At 39.3% G+C, this 23,842-nt stretch overlaps 1 protein-coding gene across 2 annotated transcripts in view; it reads left to right on the top strand.

Annotated features, from left to right (window-relative positions):
- LOC142161227 (transmembrane protein 150A-like) overlaps window positions 1–23,842 on the top strand; it is a 107,435-nt gene that overhangs the window by 19,067 nt on the left and 64,526 nt on the right. For both annotated transcript variants that reach the window (XM_075216627.1, XM_075216628.1), the window contains exon 2: window positions 18,309–18,356. In XM_075216627.1, the coding sequence (XP_075072728.1) occupies window positions 18,309–18,356 (48 nt within the window). The remainder of the gene's footprint in view (window positions 1–18,308; window positions 18,357–23,842) is intronic.

Genomic DNA, 23,842 nt, shown 5'->3' with positions numbered 1-23,842 from the left:
GTGTGTGTGTATACAGCCTTTTTGATTTCTGATCTATACACTTTCTAATAGGTTTTTCTCTGAATTGTTGTGCGCACCGATCTAAGCGACCTATGACTCTCCAGTCTCTGAACTTTTACTCCCAGCATGCTCTGTTTCCTGCTGGCCTCAGGTTGCAATTGCCATGGTTTATGATTATGAGCACAATGTTAAAGTAAATGTGACTTTATTATTAATCTAATGTTAAAGTGCTAGCACATTCCATAGTGCTGTACAGTTGGTGAGTATAGCAAATCTTAAACAACAGTAAGGTTAAAATAGCTTGAAACCAAGGGACCTAATCGCTAGAATTTGCAATCCTTCCTTTTATCCATGCGTGCTGCATATGAAGTATATTCTCATGTACTATACCGTCACCCCAGTATGTTACCCATGTGCATCAGTCACACATCATTTTATGTAATGCTTATCTGTGGTGGCTAAAAGAACTAGATACTTCATTTAGTTTAAGTTTATCATGAGCAGTAACCATTGGAGCTTACAAATGTGTAGTTACCAAGTGTGACAATAATTTCCAGATGCAGTGCCAATTTTACCACTTAATCTGTAGCCCTGTCCCCAGCAGTGTCCTTTGCTGACATTGACCAGTATTGTATTTAATCTTGCACAATAACTCCACATGTTTAGAGGCAATGCTCTGCATTTTGTGGTTTTATTATTTCTTGTATATTCTATATAAAATGCATTGTTTTGTTTTATTGAAAGTGTAATGTTGGAAGGTTTGGTTTCCTTACTGCACTGAGCACGACCTCTATAGGTGAACCAGCTCCGCAGCAAAGATTCTCCGGTATTTGTCTTCTTTCTGCATGCTGTGTGTATATATAGATCCTGCATAATCCTCGAGGTCTGTACACTGTATAAACCTGGGTACACACTGATGTAATTATCCTGCAAATCGAACACATTGAACGACTGTTTGGTTAGATATTGCAGTGTGTACGCTCCCACGATCATGTTGTATTTTACCAAAGCACATTGTATTGTTTGATTTTATAAACTGACTAAAGATCACCATCAACGATGGAATGATACACTCCCGATCAGTGATATAGGCAGATCGCTATAGAGCATGCAGAGTCGCAATCTTTTCAGCCAATGGTCATGAAAGATGAAGAGCACAGATCTGAAGGTAAATCGTATAGGTGTATACACATAAATTGGCATACTAATTGGGAATTTCAGTCAGGTATAATCATTACAGATATTGCATCTGCAGTGATTTTCAATACTGTGTACCCAGCTTAAGTCCGTATTCTTTGTCATTGATGGTTCATGTTCAATAATGTCTAGAACTTAGTAAATGATAAAACCTGGACTGATGAGAATCTTCTGTGGCCAGTTTGTTGTATATGCACAGTAGTAACTTTAACCTGTAAAGCTGAGGTCCCACGTGCATGGTCTTCAGAGATGAAGCCCTGTTGTATGATGGATTGATGTGTTGATGTGTTGAGGATAGCTAAATGCCACAGTTTGTGCTTTGGACCAGGTTTGAGTTCTAGAGCCGATTTATGGCACATTCTACCAGCAGAGTTTGTAGGAATCCTTACAGATTTATGAACTGTATAAATAGAGCTAGTCCTGGCCTCCTCCCGGATTTAGGATCAATCCTTAGAGGGAAATGTCTTCTCAACAGTCCTCTTCCAAATTTCCACCTTACTTTCTGGAGATGGTGAGAGTAATCTGTAGATGGACCATTATTTATACACAAACCCTTGAGGAAACCCACTTTATCATTCATAATGATAAAAATATGCATGGATTTAAATTATCATATTGGAAAATCTGGTTATCTTGTGGCAGCATTATTAATGATGTGTATGGATGTCACATGTAGGGGTAACCTTAGAGGTTGTTAATATTTAGCATACTCTGCAGTGCTGTACTCTCGGTACTCGTTCACAAATGGGGACACGGAATACGGTGTAGATACTTTAAAACTACTTCACTCTTTATATATGTGCTTAGTGATGTGATTTTACTGTACTTCCCCTTCCCATGTACTTTTATTATACTATATTATATTTTTATACATTGTTTAATTTTAGAGCACATGGTTGAGACGAGCCCATGAGAAACCATTCATCCTATTTGTAATGTGGTTTTCACATAAGCCGCTGAAAAGCACATTAATAGCAGAAAGGTACGGAGAAGCCCTCGGGATGGTTACAAACATATTAAATATAATGAAACGAAAGCTGAATTTAAAATTGACCCTACCTGAAGTTGGTAATATTGCTGGGCACCTGGGCTGCACTCACCAGTGCTGGTAGCACTTTCTATGGCTATAAACAATGGGAGAAACGATGGGTATATACTTTTGTTTTTATGATTGTGCCATCATTGATCTGATGTTACTTTTATGTTGTATTTTCTCCCTCTGGTCCAAGAGAGACCCAATCAGTGACAAAAGTCATCAGAAGTTCCAGCTCTGTGAGTGCTGGGTCTCTGCTAAATACAACAAAAGGTGGGAGTCCCAGGGGAAACGTCTGATCGTAGGGACGGGGTGTCTTTGGGCACAATACTGTTTAAAACCCGAAGTGCTACTTTAATTTTCCTTCAGCTTCACCTTGTGAGAAGGGTTGTTCCTCTGGATTATTTAATGTACCGTACACGCCGGCGGTCATGGCATCCATACAGTTGACCAGGATCTTTGAGGATTCCAGCTGCAGGTGGGCTTCAGATAACATTTGTACATGTCTGTAACTCCGATCCGGCCTTCTGCAAGGATCCAGATTGATGATCTTCCTCCTAAGAAGATCTTTAAAGATGTCAACTGGCTTCAAAGTTTTGTGATTGACAGCATAATGGATGGAATTAGACACCATTTATATAGACATTTGCAGTAAGGGCATTTGAAATAAATCACTACATTGTACAACCCACAGAACCTGCTGCCTAAGATAGCTGCCGAAAGCTCATAGCATTTCAAATCTTTTAATAGCTTCAATCAAATTTCTCTATAGTTATAAAATATCTCCCTTTACAGTGGGAAGATCATACGGCTTCTGTTTTGTTTTCTGCTCTTTGGGGAATTGTTGTTTTAATTGATGTTCTGTGATTCCAGCCACTATTGACTAGTGTGGTTGTTTGAAAAGTGTCTTCCGCATCCATTACTTGAGTCATAGGATTCCCCGATTGGTATTTAGCCTCTTCTCGAACTCTGCAAATGAACATGTTGTACATCTAGATGGGGTAAACTGGTAATGTGTTGAGGGGAGAGCTGGATCCCAGGCTTTGGCAGTGTTTGTTCATGTCCCTAAGGAGACCAGGATTCACTAATGCCGTCAATAAGCTTTCTCTACGCCTGACTTGCTTATTTTTTATGGTTTATTTTAAGAGGTTTTCTTTCCAATTCCCTGCACAGCTTGATGTGTTTATCTATTTAGATACTTTTTGTAACTCTTTGCAAATCCTAAAGTAGGATAACTGGTCTAAATTTTATCTGTAAACTGTCCTCAAATATTTTAGACTTGGCTGCTTGCTTCATGTTAAAGATGCATAGCTGATATCCTTTAGTTTCACTGGCCAATTTGGGTGCCTTGGACAAAATTTGACCCAAATCACTACATGTGTAGACTCCACAACCAGCAAACCATACCCAAAGCTAATTAATATTGAGCAGATGTCAGACATGGGTGGTCAAATTAACCTAGGTACACACTGCCTAATTTTTCACCAACTTTTTATGACTATCGATTTTAACATTCAATCGATGGCCCCAACGCTCTCTCTATAGACTGCATACACACTAGCCTTGTTTTACACGATAAAGGGAAGAGGGACCGTCCTGGTAGCAACTTTTTACAGCCATGTTGTCATGAACAATGATTTTAATTTCGTACCAAAGACAGTGGACAATTTTATACCAAAGACAGTAGTATAAAGGGGCAGAGCCATCACTATAGATAACACCCAAAAACACATAAAAACAGAAGACAACACTGTCTCTTCATTCATACTTTTGGTACAAAGCACTAGCACCTTTTAAAGTATAGTACTATTTTTATAACTTAATATTCTGCACTAAATATTTTAGAAAAAAAATTTCTGCAATAAAACTGTTGCATTAACGATGTGTGGTTTATTCTGGGTATGTTACAAATATTAGTTTATAAAGTTTTAGCTTATTAAGGTATAAGTTTATAAAGGGTAAATATGAACAGGTTGCCAATATAGATGTAAAGGGTTACATAAGACATGTGCTTTACACAAGTATAATGGTCTGCAACCAGACAGGTCGTATACAAACCCCAAAACCGTGTGTATTCTCGTACAATACATGGACACTGTAATAGAATTAGCCATGTTGACATGCACATATCTTGCTTTACAAAATAATGTGAATTGTGCGGACAATAAGGTGGTGCAGGGAGCTAATTAAGAAGGCAGGCATAGGAAATGCACATATCATTTTGGTATAACACTACACTTTTTTTTAAAGATGGCTGCCATATGCTAGACGCATCAATGCAATAGATTACTGATGCTCCCTTACAATCATCTAATTAACAAGTTAGTGATGTGTGGACACCGCACCATGTGGGACAGGTACTGACATCTGAAATGTACATATGCATGCCCACAACGGAGCCCCAGCTTGAGGAAGTATCTGAGGATTATCATGGATCAATCGTAAATTTATACACACTACACGATGGAAAGATGATTGGAGCGAAAATATTGAACGGTAAAACCAACAAAGTGAGGAGTCAATTGACTATTTGGGAAACTTTTGACCATCGTGTCACACCCCCACACACTGGTCGTATGTCGGCTGGTTGAGGCGATTATTGGACGAAAAACCTGTAGTGTGTTCCCACCTCAAATTAGACATCAATCCATATGTTTCTGAAACTGCTGGTATGGGACTTAGGCTGGGTACACACTACAGAAATTCTCCTGATGTGTTCTCTATAACGATTTTACCAGCGAGTGATAAATAAACAAGCAGTCCTGATCAGCACGCACCTGTGTACACACTATACATGTTTTACAAGATTTACCTTCAGATCTGTGCTCTTCATCTGTGGTGGCCGAGTACTGATGGGATTTCCTTCTCTTACCTTGTCCTCCAGACACGAGTCGGGTTCTTTTTTTATTCGGACATCCGGTGGTCAGGAGATAAATACTTCAATGAGAGGGACAAGGATTGGTCAAATAACTTGGGTTTATTAATAATGCGGTAAAGATAATTTTGGTAAGCCACCGCGCCACTGACCCCTTCACCTCAATGGTAATGACAAAATATTCATTTGATCAACATAGAGCACAATAGCATTTAACATATAATAATCAATTTTCAGGTAAATCACATAACATTAACATCATCTAAAACATTTGGTGCACCAATATTATCCTGGTAACGTTGCCATATTTTACACTCAGTCCTGGGTTGAACTGTGCACAGGAATTTAGTAGAAGTGCTGCACATGGTTGGGGCCCATAAATTACTTTTTCACGCCAAATAAACTGATGATCTTTTGTATTACACAGTCTCTGTTGTGTGTATTCACAGACCTCTCTATTTTCTCTCCTCTCACACTGTTCTCAGTACATAGCTCAGTCTGTTTAGTGTGATGTCACAGATCTCTATACTGCTTATTTGTTTCCAGTACTTTCCTTTTTACTCACACTTCTCTTTGGCTCACTTCTTATCTTCTTCTCTTCTTCCACTTACTTCACTTTTAATCTGCTTATATATCACTTTGTCCGATTTTCATTCTGTCCCTATTTTTCTCTCTCCGTCTATGCAGACACAGGGATCTCTCTCCCTCAGAAGTCTAGAACTTTCCTCTTCCCACTGCCTTCTGGGAGTTCACAGTTGTTACCAAAGTCAGTGGACTTGTTGCTATGCCACACACTCCTCCTTCCTGTCACTCCCAGCAACCACCAACCACTCCCCACTGTCACCCCCGGCAACCACCAACCACTCCCAACTGTCACTTCTCCCTCAAGAAATATATATATATTTTTTAAATCTTTATAAACACTTTTAACAATTAACAAATTAAATTAACAAGTTAAAAACGTAGATACATATAGATACAACACCCATTTATAATACGCAACATTATATTTTTCACTTGTTTCTGTTATAGAAACAATGTCCTGATAAATGGCAAGTCTAGCAATAGGAGCCTGTGTTTAAACTGTAAAGTGATTGCATCCATGGGTGACTAATATTCACATGCTTAAAGGGACATTGACCTTCTCATTCACATTTGTTTGATCAATTTGTTAATATATAACAGGAGGATTATTTATCCATTGTGTATTTTTTTTTTAGACAAAAATCTGCATTTTTACTGTTTCTTTAGCTGTAGTTTTATTGTTTTGTACCTTCATCCTTCTATATCTTTGTCTTGTTGGTTTCCACTGTGCTGCAATGAGAGCTGTGTTGTCACTAATTATAATGATGATGATGATGATGATAGTGTTTACAGTCCATGAAACAAAAAGACAGTTGTCAGCGCTTATCCTTTAAACTGCATATCTGTGTGTGTCTAGCAAAATGAAAACATGAGGTATTAGTTCATATTTTGATCAAAAGATTTAAGCCTGTATCTCAACGTCAAGGGCACCTCATTATATGCAATAAGAGCTGTGTTGTCACTGATGATGATGATGATAGTGTTTACAGGCCATGAAGTTGGGACAGATAAATGGGTGGAAGGAACAAGAGATTCTCACCAAGTGAGACTTCACTGCCACAAAATGGTCTATAGAGACACATTACAGCTACACTACCACCTAGAGAAAAAGATTAACAAACATTCCCCTCCCATAGTAAATCCTCTTAATTTGTCACTTTAAAATGACATTGAAGGTGGGGAATGCCAGCAGGTTGATCAATCACTATTGCCAAACTCTTATAATTGGTCCACGTGCTCACACCCCCAGGGCAGCCATCAGGGGGATACAGGGAGTACAGCAGCATAGGGCCCAGCAGCAGAGTGGGGCCCCACCAGCCCTGGGCCAAACAAATGTATTAGTGGAGGGGGCATCCGCAGTGAATTAAGGGAGGTATCCGGTGTCCTTTCTAGTCAGCAGCTGTTCCTGAGATGTGGGAGGTGGTGTTGGGGAGAGACCTCTGCGACTAATAAATGATGCGGCAGTGGTTCCCTTGTAGGCAGCATGTCTGCCTCCACTCCCTAGATGTTTGGACACCACAGCTGCCAGCATTTGCTCCAGTCCCCCAGGTGCCTGATTCCCGGACAGAGAGCTGCGACAGGGCAGAGACACTCCCTGCAGCATCACTGACATTGTGTAATTAATGACATCACAGCGCTGTCAATAGAGAGGAGCCAAAAGGAGACGGCAAGAAGACGCAGAGAGGTGAGTAAACTACTGCAGGGGTTAGATGGAACCAGGGATGGGGGTGACTATAAAGAATGGGGGGGGGGGAGGCAAATGTTGGGTAGAGAATAATTTAAAAATGAGGGTGGGGTGAGAAGTAAGGAGGGGGGGGGGGCTGTCTGTTACACTTGTACTGGGCCCCACAATTTCTGGTGGCAGCCCTGATCCCCGGTAGTAATCCAGAGTAAGAAAATGAGTGAATCTGTACTGATACTTAATTTCACGGAAATTTGTTCTATTTCAGTAGGGTGAATGTCTTTCTTGGGCAGCCATCTAATCAAGTTGGAATTCCCCCTTTTAAAAGGATAAATCTAGCTTTACGTAATCACTAGTCATATATTAAGTGTCCCACAGTCTAAATTCAATTCTCATAGCTGATATTGTGCAGCTTTGCCTGGAGCAGACCAGTCTTGGTTCCACTTTAGCTGTGCGTGACTATATTTCTTCTTGACCTTTTCACACACCTCCAAGGCCTCTTTCCTATTGCTACAATGACTGACTCTGAATTATGACTAAAAGCAAACCTAAACAGTGCAAACCTAAACAGTGCAAGTACACTAGACCTAGGTCCTTGTGAAACAATGCCTCCTGACACTTCTGCATTGTCTGATACTATCTTCATTCATGTTTACACAGAGCTGCTGTAGTGAGGTCTGTAGACGCCTTGCTATAAGCTGCATTTTACATTGTCTGACCTCTTACTTTGGGCAGATGTCTATAAATGTTTACATATGCTTATTTATAGACAATCCGTGTTGGTTTACATAAGTTGCTATGAAATCACAGAATGAGCAGTAGAATACTGATTAATTTATTTTAACAAAGTGTTAAAGTAACACATTTCTGTTTATTTGTTTACATTATTGTGTGTTCATTTTGTGTATTTGTTTCTGAATAGTGATTTGTTATTCCTAAAACAGGAGTCCAGACATAGCTTTCATGTTGATTTCCTGGAGCCATCAGACAGAGATATGACCTGTTTTTAGAATGAATGACCTTGCCCCAATGCTAATCAGACCTACTAGAGACAGGTACTAAGTAGCCTTGGGCTTAAAGCTGTTTGAAAGAGGGCCAGGCTAAATACGATATTTAAGCTAGGTACACACTACAGGTTTTTCGTCCAATAATCGGCTCAATCAGCCGACGTACGACCGCTCATTCAAAAGTCGGGTCAGTGTGTGTTGACACGATGGTTGAAAGTCTGCCCAAGTGGACGAATGTCGCCTCATTTGGTTGGTCGTACCGTTAAATATTTTCGTTCCAATCTCGTTTCCATTTCGTAGTGTGTATAAGTTTCCGACCGATCCACAACAGTGAGTACGAAATTAGTCATTGCTCACGACAACATGGCAGTAAAAAGTTGCTAAAGGGACGTCCGCTCTTCCCTTTATCGTCCTAAACAAGGCTAGTGTGTATGCAGTCCATGGACCGAGTGATCGGACCATCGATCACATGTAAAATCGATCGGCATAAAAAGTTGGTGGAAAATTCTGTAGTGTGTACCCAGCTTAAATTAGGTATTTTCAATGGTCAAAAGTAAAATCTAGATTAAATAAATGTTTGGTACAGACATGATTCCCCTGCTGACACTGGAAGCAGGATACAAAAAAAAACAAAACCTGTTCTGTGCTGGATTGGTGTCCCCAAATGTCCCTCAATAGTCTGATCTCAAACTATCTGAAGTTTGTATATGTTCCTAAAATGTTTTCCTATGTATTTCTGAGTACTGACTGTAGCCATTGTATATAAATAGTGTTTTTTTTTTTTAGTTGTTGTTGCTATTTCAACTATTTTCACAACTCTCTATAAGGCTGTACAGTATAAATGGGTGAACAAATCTTTCAACATTTGGCTTTTTTGTTTTGCATAACACACATCATTTAGATGCAGAAATACAGCTAAAATATCCCTATTCTTCCATGATTTACTAAATGGAAGATCTGTTATGTGGTTTGATACTAGGATCCTTTCTCCTTTTTTAAAGTTTAGTTTGTTTTTTAAGTGAATGAGTGAGCTGTGTGGCTTTATGGAACAGGCTCTATTAAATAAACTCCCACACACATTCCACGGTGGGGGCTGCATCAGTCTCTGTGTAAATTGCCTTAATACTTTTCTGGTGTAATGTTTATGTTTAAATGCTCTCTAAAAGTACACTGTAGAAATGGAGTATGCTAGTGTAACCCTATATTATTTCTGGAGTGGACCGGCTGGCTTAAGGTGCTGTACCAGTTTTTGTGTTTCTTGTCTTGGTTGTTTTTACTTTTAGGGTGACTGATCTTCTGCTTGGGCTAGGTACACACTGGAGAATTTTCCGACCGACGTGTTATCTACAGCATTTTTACCTATGACTGAATGTCCGCTCGGTTGGGTGATTCATGCGTACACACAGACACGATTTACTTTCAGATCTGTGCTCTTCGTCTGGTCCTATAGTCGTTTAGAGAATGACAGCATAGTATTTAGTAATTCATTCCTGTCACACTGATTAAACCCACCTTGTTATAGATATCCACATGTCATAATTTTGTTAGCTTCTGTGACCCTGTAACAAAATATTCAGTTTCCGGAGATGAGCAGGGACAGGAGTATTGTAATAAGTATACCTCTCGCAGGATTGTCTTACTGTCCCTGGTCTCTCTGCACACAGCATGTCCCCGGACCCCTCAGCTCACGTCTTTTACCCCTTCTCCCTTCCCTACAACAGGGGTTTCTGAATGACCTCTCAGGAACTCAAACCACTTCCTAGACCACTCTTGCTGGTGGTTGCTTAGCAAACTACCACAGTGTTGCAGCAATGGTGAGGCACAACACAGGAAACCATGCAAGACATTAGAGGCTGGAGCCGGTAATTCCAACCTCCCTTCACCAGCACAGAACACTGTATTTAATGAAGAAATTAGGTAGGTCACAGAATTCATATTTTACGGAAATTAAGATTGTGGTTTGGTTAGATAAACTTGGCTGAATCTGAATCCTGGATTACGTAATATGGAGAGATCTGGGATAAAGGAGGAAGCCACCAATAGATCAGGTGTGAGGCAACATAAAATAAAGATAGCTCTAGGATGTGTGGTGTATCAAAGCAATGTGTAATCTCTCTTGTTCACAATGGGAGACTGCTGAATTGAGAAGAGGGCCTTCAATAGATCAACTTCAAGGATTATTTTAATATAAAGGAATTAATATAATATGCACAGTAGATTACAGCGTTGAGGAATCACAGTTGTCTGCAATCAGAATTAACCTGTCGCCCAGGCTGCATGTGTTCAAGGAACACTGACTGATGTTGGATGGAGGATATTTAAGTCTTTGCTTACATGATTATTGATAAGCTTTTTTTTTTTTTTTTTGCACTGGTCGACACGGATAGATTGTGACACCTGCAATTGTTACATAAGTAAACTCATACTGACCAGTTAAAATCATGTGTTTCTTAATATGATCAAAGCTCTAAAAATGAACCATGATGCTTTCTAATTAAGTACTGTCAAAATGTAATACAGGAGTTGAATAAAGAGTACATTTTCATTTCCATTGATCAGTCTAGAAAGAATGGATACCGCATTTAAAGCTGCATTTCCACCTAAATGTTTTTGTCCACCAATGAGGAGCTGCAGTGTCTTTTTTTTTTTTTTTTTTTTTTTGTTTTTTTTTTTTGCTCTGCCGCTCAAACCCACCTACAAAATGTTTTTCAGCCGGAGATGTGAGACTAACCACAGGGCCTGGGTAAAAATGGCTGCACGGATCAGCCCCCCCCCTAGCTCCTCTATTTCTTTTTTGTATAATCTCATTTAGTCTGGTCCAGTCTTCATCACTTAGTAGTGCTTCTCCCTCTTCCTGGCAGAATAAATCTGAAGACATAACTAGATTAGATTCTCCTATGTAGTGTATAAAAACAAACAAGACAAAAATACAACAAACATAAACCTAAGTTTTACCCCCATGGTTTGGTTTTTCACACTCCTAAAGATGGGTTTTAACTTGCATATGTGTTGTTATAATTATATTCTTTATTAGATCTATAGTATGAACAGCATTAAGCGCTTCTGTATTCATTATATGTGTGTGTGTATGGTAATTTGTTGCACGTTTTTTGTCCTTTTTCCAAGTGTATACATGTTTTACAATCACTGTTCTACTGTGCCAATGAAATGACATAAGGTAAATGTCTGCATGATGTATGGCCCCCACATGTTATAATCTGGTTGCTTGGCACAACCCGTCCTGCAATTTGAAGCAAAAGTTTGTCTCCACAGTTACTGATGGGAGTCATTGTTCAACTCATTATTCTACCATAGTCATGGTTTCAGATTGGATTTTCATTGAGTACAATGGTTGGTGAATTTGGCTGAATTCACTACACTTTCCAACAGAAATCTTGCTGTGTGCGGACAGATTTGTCATCCTACACACCTTTTTGAGTGAAAATACTTTATTTTAGTACTCGTTATTCCTTTGTTAGGTGTACTTGTTGTTGCTCACAAGAAGTTAATGGCCAACACGCTACAATATCGGGCAGTTTGTAGCTCACCCTCAGGCAGCAGACACACATTTATTGTTGACTATGAATTTTCTGATGTAAAAGATACTATTCTGAGTCTTTCCACCTGACCATTTAATTGAAAGTGTAAAAAGGTTCCTTTTTTTTAAAACGATCTCTCTAACTAAAACAAGTTCCTTTTCTTTAGTCAGTGTTTTATCATTGGCTTAATAGTGTTATGACTCGCGTCCTTGAGAAGAGGATCATTTGTTTCGTTATGGTGTGGTTTTGTAGTTTACATCCTTTCTGTATTTAGGGAGATTTGATCAAAGTTGCTGTATTGCCCTGATACCAGTCAGCTTCCACCAACAACTTGAAGTGAATACCATTGCTCTGATAAGGGTCTGTCGTATTTTCTTGTTTCTCCCCCTCCTCATGTATTCTCATGTAGGTTTTGTCTCCAGAATCCGTTATGTTTTCTGATCTATGTAGGCAAACTCAATATAGGGTCTTATTTAAAGTTGGCAGTAAATCCAGCTATGATACAATTTTGCACCTTGGCAAAACTAAAACCTTGTCACTACAAGGTGGGCAAATTTAACATGCAGATAGCTTTAGAGTTGAAAGGGAACGTGTTCCAGCACAACTCTAAATTGTAGTATAAAAACAAAGCTTTACAGTATGTGTGTGCTATATGCAAAAGCAGGCTGTATTTTCACTGCATGAAAAACAATAATGGCATCTGTATCCTTTGCATTAAAGCACTTAACAAAAAACAAAATATCCACATGCAAATTGCTCCCTTTAGCTGAATTTGTTCCTACCCATAAATGAAGCCCACAGCGCAGAAAAAGGGGATATTTTTGAATTTCGGATAAGCTTAAAAACTTGCAACTGAATTGATCTGAAGTTAGAAACTGGGAATCTGACTGAATGATCTTGAGTGTTTGTTAATTTGGTGCACAGTTTTTTCCAAACATAGATCCGTTTCTTTCACACGCTACAGACGATTGGAGAATCTGAAGTAGGACAGAAGCAAGATGTGACAGAGACTGGGAAGGCATTGCCACCATGTTGAAGTTATGCTTGGCAGAGTCCCAGGCCACATTGCTGGACCAAATGCCTGAATATGTTCTGTATTTTGAAACCTTTGAAAGTGACTTTCCTCTATGAAGTCCTTAGTGTGTGTGGCTTGTTGTCGTCATAGTCAGACACTGTAGCAATGCTATCTTACATGATCTATATAATGAGGATTGTCACTAGACGTTGGTCTTAGAATCTTCAGGGTGTTCTGCAGCAGATGCAGAATACATCTTACCAGTGTGTGTGTTCTGAGTGCCCTAGGCGCCCCCTTGCTCCCTCCGCTTCTTACCTAGAGTGGAGCCAGGAGACCTCTTCTATTATTGTGAGAGTGGCGCTGAGCTGGGACATCATAAGCCAGTGACATATCCCCAGCCATTACCAGCATGTAAATAGAGGCATCCACGACAGCCTTGCAGGTAAGAAGCTGCTGGCTGTTTCCCCTTCATGTTAGCGGCCTGTGTTTAGTGTGACGGCGCTGCGGTGACAAATACACTGAATGTGACGTTATGTTACTCATGCAGTGTTGGACGTCCTCTATGCCGTACCACCTTTGGCAGCCACCTAGGTTCACCTAGTGCTAGTGCCAGCCCTTCATCTTCATCAAGAAGTGTGTTCCCTGTACTCATGGATACTTTATAAGATTGTCGGTCATGGTTTCTAGAAGAGCATCTTGAGTTTTTTATAAAAATTATAACTATCGCCCTGTCCAGTTTTCCTGCATAGCTTCTGTGTCACTATTCTTTCCACCTACCACATGTGTATCTTTTATACAATATGTTTGGTAATTTATTTGCTCTTCTGTAGGTCTATATGTGGATACTTATGTATTATGACCTCCCATGTAGCTTTTATGTTAATTGAATTGTCAAGTTCGCAAAACAAATACTGTACAACTCACAATTTTCTCTAGGGCTACACTCTCCAGTATGATTGTTCTCTCCTGTTCCACTGCTTCTGTAAAGAGCTAGCCAAGTGTGTTATCACAAACTTTCATTTCTTCCCCTTGTACATTTGCTGCTATTATGCCTTTTCAGTTATTCACAATGGCATCACAGAGCTTTGTCCATTCCCCCCCCGATCTACAAGTGTCAACTTGTCTACAAATACAAAAATTGTGAGATACAGTTGGATTCTATATATGGTTACTTGAGAAAGTTGATTGCGCAAACTTTTATGTTGCTGGCCTAAAGGAGAAGTAGCAGAATTGATTAATCAAGATGATGAATGATCTATTGGTACTTTAATCATCACTATCTACCTTCTCTCTTACACCCATAAAGGATTTTTTAATGTCTGCAGGACTCTTATTGCATTGGAGGATATGTTTTAACAAGTTAACCCGTGCATGATACTCATGCATTCTAGTCAAATCAAGCTACTTAAGGTGTTAAAAAGGTTCTTGTCATGCATTTGGGGCTAGGCCAGGCCTCCTCAGGGGAAGAGCGTTACTTCCCGACGTAAGCGCCTTTTTTAACGTGGTTTTGTCCATATGTCACCACCTCATCATTCTTCTCCATCACCTCATCCTTCATCTTCATCGCCACATCCTTAATCTCCATCGTCTTACTGTTCTAAAACCTCTCGATACACAACGTTTCTGCTAAACGCCTTATCGCTGTGCTCAATCAGTCTTTCTTGAAGGGCAGTATTCATAACCTGCACTTTCACATCACTGCTTCTCCGTACTCGTGAAAATGCGACATACAATTGTCCATGACCAAACACAGGCTCTGGTAAATAAATACCCACACGGTCAAGAGTTTGAGCCCTCAACTGGTAAATTTAGCCTTTACTACCCCTCCCACAGGGGGAAGGGGGGATGATGGAAGTTAACTGACTTGACTATTCTAATTTGTTGGTCAAATAATGTCAGTATACCAAATTTCAGGTCAATTGGATGAGCCCTTTCTGAGAAAATAGTTTTTCCCACACACACTAACACACGCCGCTAGGCTTATATATGTTAGATCCTAGTTGCATTTGGAAATGTTATATTTCATTTGACAGCATCTGCAAATATTTTTTTTTTTTTTATTCAGAACTGCACTGTGGAACTGCTTTCATACTCTAGAATTTGGTCACACCACCAATTTAGTTACAATTTCGAAACTGATGCAGCGGAAAGGCCTCCGTTCAGTTAACTGAGCATAACCAAATCCATTCAGGTCTTACCTCACTGCTAACACTAGATGATAAGTCTTAAAATAAAACATATATACTAATGCAGCTAAAATGTAGTTTATTATAATATATATTATATATTTATTTTTTTAAATACATTTTATTAGTAACATCTTATCTTGAACAATATTACAGAATAGCAAAATTCTTATAAGGTACATTGAGATTACATATGCACATATAAATAGAGCAATATATATGACACAAGCTAACCCATGCATGATACTCATGCATTCTAGTCAAATCAAGCTACTTAAGGTCTTAAAAAGGTTCTTGTCATGCATTTGGGCCTAGCCCAGGCCTCCTCAGGGGAAGAGCGTTACTTCCCGACGCAAGCGCCCTTTTTAATGTGTGTTCATGAGGTAAAATTGCCTCACGAAAATGAGTTTGACCCCATAACTCGTAAATTTAGCCTTTACTACCCCTCCCACGGGGGGAAAGGGGGATGGTGGAAGTTAACTGACTTCACTATTCTAATTTTTTTGTCAAATGTCAGTATACCAAATTTCAGGTCAATTGGATGAGCCCTTTCTGAGAAAATAGTTTTTTTACACACACTAACACACACCGCTAGGCTTTTACTTTTATATATTAGATAATGCTAAGAATTTAGTAGGTCCGTGTATAACTCCGCCCAGCAGGTGGCACTGCAGCTTGTTGTTTTTTTTTCCCACACACAGACTAACACACGCCGCTAGGCTTATATATATTAGATTCTCTCACAGTGCTTTACAAAGGGGGAGGAGAAAAAGAGGGAGAGGAAGGAATGGTATTAGGTGAGATGGGGGGGAGGGGGCAGAACAGGTTGGAGGGACTAAGGGAAGGGAGAAGGAATTCACGCTTTCAGCAGGAGAGAGCAGTCTAACCTGGTGTTTCCAGAAACGTGCCAGGTTCAACTAAAATTGAAGCAGGGGTTGTTTACAATATGAAGCCCAGGGAGACCAGACCTTGTTAAAGGACACGGAGGAGCCCCTAAGCACACTGGTGATATGGTCCATCTGATAGGTGTGCCAGACCCGACCACAGACCATTTGGAGAGACGGAGGTATGGGATTCTTCCAGTAGGCAGCTATTTGACAAGTAGCTGCACTGATTATGTGCCGGAGAAGCTTATGAGTGTGTTGGGAGGTCTGAAAGCGGTAGGGGCAATAACACATGCTTAGGATCGGAGGGTACGGGGGTGTCAAGAACAGCCGCTGCTAATGTGAGAACCTCCGTCCAGAACAGGCGCAGTTTGGGGCAGTCCCTCCAAGTGTGCATGAAAGTGCCGATGTGGCCACAGTTTCTCCAGCACGTTGGACTCGTTTGAGGATATATAGTGTGGAGCCTTGACGGAACGTAGTACCATCTGTGGAGCAATTTATTGGCGTTTTCTTTAGTACAGACATTTATGGAACAGCGTGCTGTCCATTCGTTTATGTCTGACCATTCTTCTGGGTCTAGAGGCTCTCCCAAGTCCGCCTCCCACTGCGCCTGGAATCAATATATATTCTATTTTATCATATTATAGACGCATATCTCTGGTGGTGGGTTTGCAATGCAGACCCCTCTCCTATTCTCTGAATCTCTGGTGGCGACTCGATTACTTGCTCCTTCTGTGGTCATGCACGGTCTCTAGGCGTATTGCAATTAAAGTCCATCTGTCCCAGGAAGCAGGTATTCTCATGGTTGATTTGTTACTGGCTAGTGCTGTCCTTCAATCAGAGTGCTGAAAGACATCTACTGGGCATGAAGAAAGCTATCGTCCTTTGTAGAGTCAAATACATATTTTGTAGGGCCGGGGCACTAACTGACAAGGAAAGACCAACCCTGGGGAAAGGGGAAATACCCTTTTGGCGACACTTGCCTGCCTGCCTGCCTCTGTGCGGAGACAAACACTGGGATACTTTACCTTGTTTTTCATTTATTTTAAATGGCAAAATATTTGATGAAAACCAGTCAAGATTAATAGTATGGTAGTTAAAAACACAATAGTACATATGGCTTTCTTCTCTTTTGACTTTAATATCAAATGTGGTCGTAGCGGGGCTCAAGGTGTGAAGCTGCAAAGCATGTTAAGAATACTTACATAGGTGACAATCCATAGGTTGTCCACCTGTTGTCAAATACACAATATTGTCCATCAGGCAACAAGTAATCTTGGGATCATGCTCTATTTGTATATACTATTCCCAGTTGCATGGGGGGATTGATCGTAAAACACCCTCTTTCCTTCCTTTCTCAAGTACTACATAAGAGAGCAGCTTTCCTGTTGTTCCTGCAGAATGGCTGCTTGACCTCCCTGTTTCTAATGTCCGCATACACTCTGCTAATGGAAGATTTGTCCTGTCAGACAGATATTCTTGTAAAAGTCTTATTTTTGTCTTGACCACCTCTACCTTCCCCTAAGGAATACACACTTGGATGGAATTGTCTACGTACTTGTACTTTTGTTTTCTTTTTATATTCATTTGTTGGTGCAATATGAAGTTTCCAATTCTGTATTTAGGCATTTGTTAGAGTTCGGAGGGTTGTCTTTTGTTTTAATAATTCCCATTTAAAAAGGTATTTGTTCTATAATAGTTTGTAGACTTTTTTTCAGAAAAGCTTGCAAAATATAATGTATATAATATTCTCTCTCTCTGAGTGGAGATGGAATGTTTACTTTCAGTGTAAAGTGCATACCTCATATACGTGCAATGTAGGCAACCATTATGTGGGCGGGACCAGTTAAACATGGCACTGCGACCTATCCGTTCACTAGGAGCCAGTGGCCTAGAGTGCTCCATGATGTCACTGGTCCATGGTGAGCTGTTTTTTCAAGGGCATTGTTTCAGCCCCCAAAATATAGGTACCTTCATTTGTGTAGGCTCCTGGTGGGTTTTAAATTGTGTAACGCTTGCCCTTCCCCATAGTGGATTATCATAGCAAGAGTTAGTTTTATTTATCCAAAACTTTATGCACATGTGCCATTGACAAATTATAAAGTGGGCCAAGGGAAAATGGTCTTGTATACTGAAAAACACGTACTAATAACTTTAGAAAGGGCTGGTGTTGCATTCTAATAATACTTTACTGTAATGCAGTAAGATATCAGGTGGAGGCATTTCATCACTGTGTGTGTGTTTAAATTTAATTTTAACACCATCTATGAATTTTGTGATCTAATTACTTGTTTCTTTTATTACAGGTACGCCATGGCGTTATCAAACAACCACATTTGCCCAGTGTCTAACTGGTAAGAATAACTTATACGTTATGTAAATTATTCTATATTATCTGTTTTTAACCTTTGTGATAGAACAGCTTCTTAGTGAATTAATAGGCTACGTTGTCACGAATTTTGGGTCCGCCCAAAATGGCCGCTCCTACTGTGTATAAGCAATGGGTGCCTATATTATTATCTGCTAAACTTACATACAGATAATTTACTTGGAATTGATTGGTGGTTGTTCCATGTCCCTGTCAAATATTTGGTGCCACTTCCTCCTCTCAATCCAAAGCAATTTTTTATTTAAATAGTATGATTTTCACAGAAATCACTGCTGCAACACCAACATTAGCATAATTACAGCTAAAGTACATTTCTTTACTGTAGTATATTGTCACGAACACGCTCCCAGGTGCCGTGACTTTGGGGGTGTTTGCTGTATGAGGTCACGCGATTCCAGCCCGCAGTCTCTCTCTACCTATCACACAGGTTATAGACCTACTGACTCGCTCCAAACAGCGCTCACACCCCCACACACTCAGGTTTGCCACCACCTATTGAATACGGGCGATAGGAACCCAATATACTGTCCCACCCTGGCACACAAGGCTTCTAGCTATCCACAGACTAGCAAGACCCACACCAGCAAGCAAGGGGTTAACTCTTCACACCTTCAGTCTGTTACACATATGTAAATGCAAGCAAACACAGCTTGTTAATCAAATGTATCAACAAATCACACACTGGCATTCAAAGGGTTAACTTGGCCGAGCTATATTCTTACCAGGCTAATGGATTTGTTAGTGTATCAAGGACGCAACATATTAAATTATAGATTTAATATACAAAAGTACAGGGCATACAGATATAAAAATTTATGAATAAACAATTAATAGATTGACAAACAAGCAAAACCGTTTAAATTAAAGTGGTTACATTCAGAGTAGCAGTTACATGAATTACCTTTTCTGGCTAAGGGAAATTGGCTTGGAAGATGGACAGCTTATCAATGTGACTTGATTTCCCAAAAAGTATGACAATTTGCTATAGCTGGTTTCAGCTTTTTAAAGACACTTCCACACCTCTTCCTACCCTGGGGGGTTGTGACCTGTGACACTTTTTTAATCACCATTTGCATGTTGTCTGATTTACTACTCAATTCTAACTTTTCTGTGAAGCGTCACACAGACCCAATTTTATTATTAATAAATCCCTTATGACTTCGTCCATCTTTTGATTCCAAACATGACATTTTGACAATGTGACATACCTTTTCCAAAGATATGTGATTTTAGCTGTTCCCAGATATCACCCGTACCTGTTGTTCACAACCCTGGTGTGATTTTTGCTCTTCAGTATGGAGTGCCACCTGAATTTCCCAAAATATGAACTATGAAGACAATTTTCTTTTGAAGCTCATATTTCTATATACCTGTATAGGCCTTCAAAATGCTGCCTTGGACTGCAAGGTTGTCCAGCTGTGACCAGCCCCCAAAGTCTATTCAGGAGTCCAAAAACTAACTTGCGTCAGGCTTTATCTCACAGCAAGAGTTCTTTGAAGCTCCCATAGGTGACACTCCTATCTTCTCACACTGGAATGTGCAAATACGCATACAACAGACTTTCTGTCGTCACATTTTACACTTTAGTAGCTGAACTTATCAATGGATTCATTTGATATAACATATTTACACTGCAGTTATATTGTATCCCTTACTCCCCACAATTATGTGATAGGTTAACCCTTAGTTATTTATAAGTTCTTTATGTTCACAACATATATTATCCTATCATTTTGATTTGACCGACTTGCAATTGTATCTTCCTAAATAAGCCCTATGTTGAGCCACCGTGTTCCTTAAGACTATTCAGTTGGCTCTCTGCTAACTCTCTTCTGGATCTTCTTTGAATAACTATTCTTTGTATAACAATCCACTGAAACATTGGCTCCAATTTATAGTGATCTTTTTGGCCTAACTTGGTTGCCATCTTATCACCTATCATCCCTGTGATTCTACTCCCTTTATCAGTTGGAAAACCGCGGACTTCAACCCTGTTGTCATTATAGATTTAGATTGTAAGTTCTAGTGAGCAGGACCCTCTTCCCACCTGATCTCATTACCTATACCTGCTCACCAGCTACACTGCGCACCTCCTCCTTACGTTCTCTACCCATTGACTCCACTCCTCCATTGTCTTTGCACCTCTTTCAGTGGCTCTAAATCCGTTCGTTGTGACAACACTAATGGGCACAGGTTTCAGCCTGCGCTGAATATGCCCCTTGCACCCCAGTAGCTGTGTTGAGAGTTGTAGCGTTATTTGTTTACCGTATTGTACTGTCTTGGTTTTTTTTCTGTACGGCACAACGGACGTCATGTAGCTCCGTATAAATAAAGGTTGATGGTAAAAGAATTATATTTTTATATAACACAATTTTCAGTAACCTATATATGCTGATGGCACACACAACTCCATCCATTGTATCTTTCCTACTCTTTTCATTAACACCAGCAACTATCTCTCTGCTATCTCCTCTGTAGTGTCCACTCTCTACCTGAAACTTAGTTTGTCCAAGACTGAGGTCCTTTCGTTCCCCCCTCCACTAACACCCCCACACCTAAAATCTCTGCACTGCTCTCACTGACACTCACAAACAACAAGCGCACTGCTTGGGGTATTATTTTAGTGTGGCCTGTCTTTCACTACTCCCTTTTAATCTTCTTGCCTTTATCTCAAAGAAATCTTCTGTTTCTGTCCTTCATTAAAAACATGGCTCAAACATTTATTTTAGACTCTCATTTCCTGCCTTGACTATTATAACAACCTACTATCAGCTTTCCATTAAACAAGCTTGCTCCACCTCAGTCCATTTGATTGTGATTTTCCTATGTAATAGTACCTGCTTCTTCTTGGATATCATTCAGAATTCTGGTTCTCATTTACAAATCCCTCCACAATGTTGCACCCTCCTACATCTCCGTTCTCCTCTCTGCTTACCATCCTCTGCACTCAGGTTTGCCAATGACCTATGCCTGTCATCCTCCCTTATTACCACCTCCACTTTAGACTTCTCTTCTGCTGCACCTAAACTACAATCAAACTAATCTCCACAATAAATTTCTTAAATACCCTATTATTAGTCTTTAGTATAATAGTCGACAACCCTATTACACACCTGCACTACACCACTATTTACTAAATCTGCCTTCTTGGGTTTTACCAAGTTTCTTTTACACCATACTGACCAGAAATTGCTTTGTGGGCTGAAACTAATAGAGGCCAAAATCTGATTGAAGGGAAAACTTTGTAAATGGATTGCAGTCTGATCGATTGGCCAACTTACTATGTTGTTGCCAAATTAGCCGCTGATTCGGCATTTCCTGTAGGTCGCTTGTCCTGCCAAATATTTTTGGGGAGAGTTGGGCCAAACAAATCTTGAATGTATTGAGAGTAGAGTAGAACAAGGTGCACATCCCTTTGTAACAGACACAATTAATCCTGAGCTGCTATTGTGTGCTATTAATACCTTGATGGTGACAGACCTAGTGGTCTTCTATTCCCAGAGCAGAGAGTTTAGCTGACCTAATATTACTACATTTATTTAAAATGATAACATACCTGGACAAACTGGGTTTTTTTTTTATTCTCTTCGCTGAATTTATTAATGTTTTGAAATAATAATAATAATCAAAAGAAAATTAATGCTAGTTTTAGTGATGATAAATATATGAATTAGGTCATTATTTCACAGTTGCTATTGTTATTATACAGACATTGCTAAGCTCATTAATACTCTGCACACACATCTATACTGAATTCAGACAAGACATGTTGTAGTGTCAGAATTAATTTTTTACTCACCCATTCCCTGATGCATTTGGAGCTTCAAGTTTAACTGAAAGTTAAAACAATACAAATGTACTGGGCTACCCCGCTGAGAATAATGATAACACTTCTTTGTTGGATAGGCTTCAATCATAATTAAACCATTTGATGTATGGTGTGAAGGGTGAGAGAGTGCCAGGTCTGAGGAAAGGGTTAACTCCTGGGAGTCAGAAGGACCCCCCCCCCATTCCTCAGAGGGGGAGGAGTTTGAGTTGAGCCTATTTAAGGGCTCAAATTCAGTCTAGACTTGGCTGGTGTCTCACACCTTTCCACTAAGGAGCCTATGTATCCTGAACTTTCTGCATTGCATTAGTTTGTTGTTCATGTGTATTACTGTGTAATGCTGGGGATCCTCACAATAAAGCACCTGTCTGACTCCATCCAACTCAAGAGTTTGGCTGGTGTAATACATTAGAAACTGCATGTGTGTGAATGTTCTCTTTCTCCTACCTACATTTGGCAGCCAGCTAATCGAAGAAAGACATCGGTTAAAAGCCGTTTGTATATAATGTAATAAATAAGCAGGTTTGTAGGTGTTTACAACGCAGTTCAGAGGTATAAGTCTATGGCCAATTACCCACTGGCATCACATTTGTGTGAGAAAAAAATACAAGTGCAAGTCGAGTGAATATATGTGTACCATGTGTGTATGTGTATTTATGTATCTATGTGTGTATATATGTGAATAGATATATATTAGTGTGTGTGTGTATAGATATATATTAGTGTGTATGTGTGTGTGTGTATATATATATATATATATATATATATATATATATATATATATATATATATATGTGTGTGTGTGTGTGTGTGTGTGTGTGTATATATATATATATATATATATATATATATATATATATATATATATATATATAGTGTGTGTGTATATGTATATATAGTGTGTGTGTATATGTATATATATATGTGTGTATATATATATATATGTGTGTGTATATATATATATGTGTGTATATATATATATATATATATATATATATATATATATATATATATATATATATATGTGTATATATATATATATATATGTATGTATATATATGTGTATATATATATATATATATGTATGTATATATATATGTATATATATGTGTATATATATGTATACATATATATATATATATATATATGCATATATATATATATATATATATATATATATATATATATATATATATATATATATATATATATATATATATATATATATATACATGCAGAAAGGGGCCAGTCGACCACATTCCGTGAAGTGAGAGACTGATAGTTCCTCTGGTAGTCTGCAATCAGGGAGAACTCTCCACACTTCAGTACACACAGATCACAGGTGGAGCCACCTGGGTGTAATTTAACCAGCTAGTGCTGGGGAGGAAACTTTTATATAGCTGGACATGTCTTGTGGGCGGGGCGACCGACGCCAGCCAATGGCTAGTGAGGGGACTGCGTGTCTAGCTAGCTGCAGGGTCGCATGGATCTGTAAATACTTTGGTGTGTTTGTGAGTTGCTGGAACTACAAGAGTTGCTGTCTGTACCATCTGGACACCTTGAATAAAGCTACAGTAAAGTGGTTCAGCAAACCTGTGTGTTTGTGTGTAGAATATGTAATGTTC

Source organism: Mixophyes fleayi, chromosome 6 (assembly GCF_038048845.1).
Source record: "Mixophyes fleayi isolate aMixFle1 chromosome 6, aMixFle1.hap1, whole genome shotgun sequence".
Taxonomy (NCBI): Eukaryota; Metazoa; Chordata; class Amphibia; order Anura; family Limnodynastidae; genus Mixophyes; species Mixophyes fleayi.
Note: the sequence above shows the minus strand (reverse complement) of the source record. Positions and strands in the feature narration are given on the sequence as shown.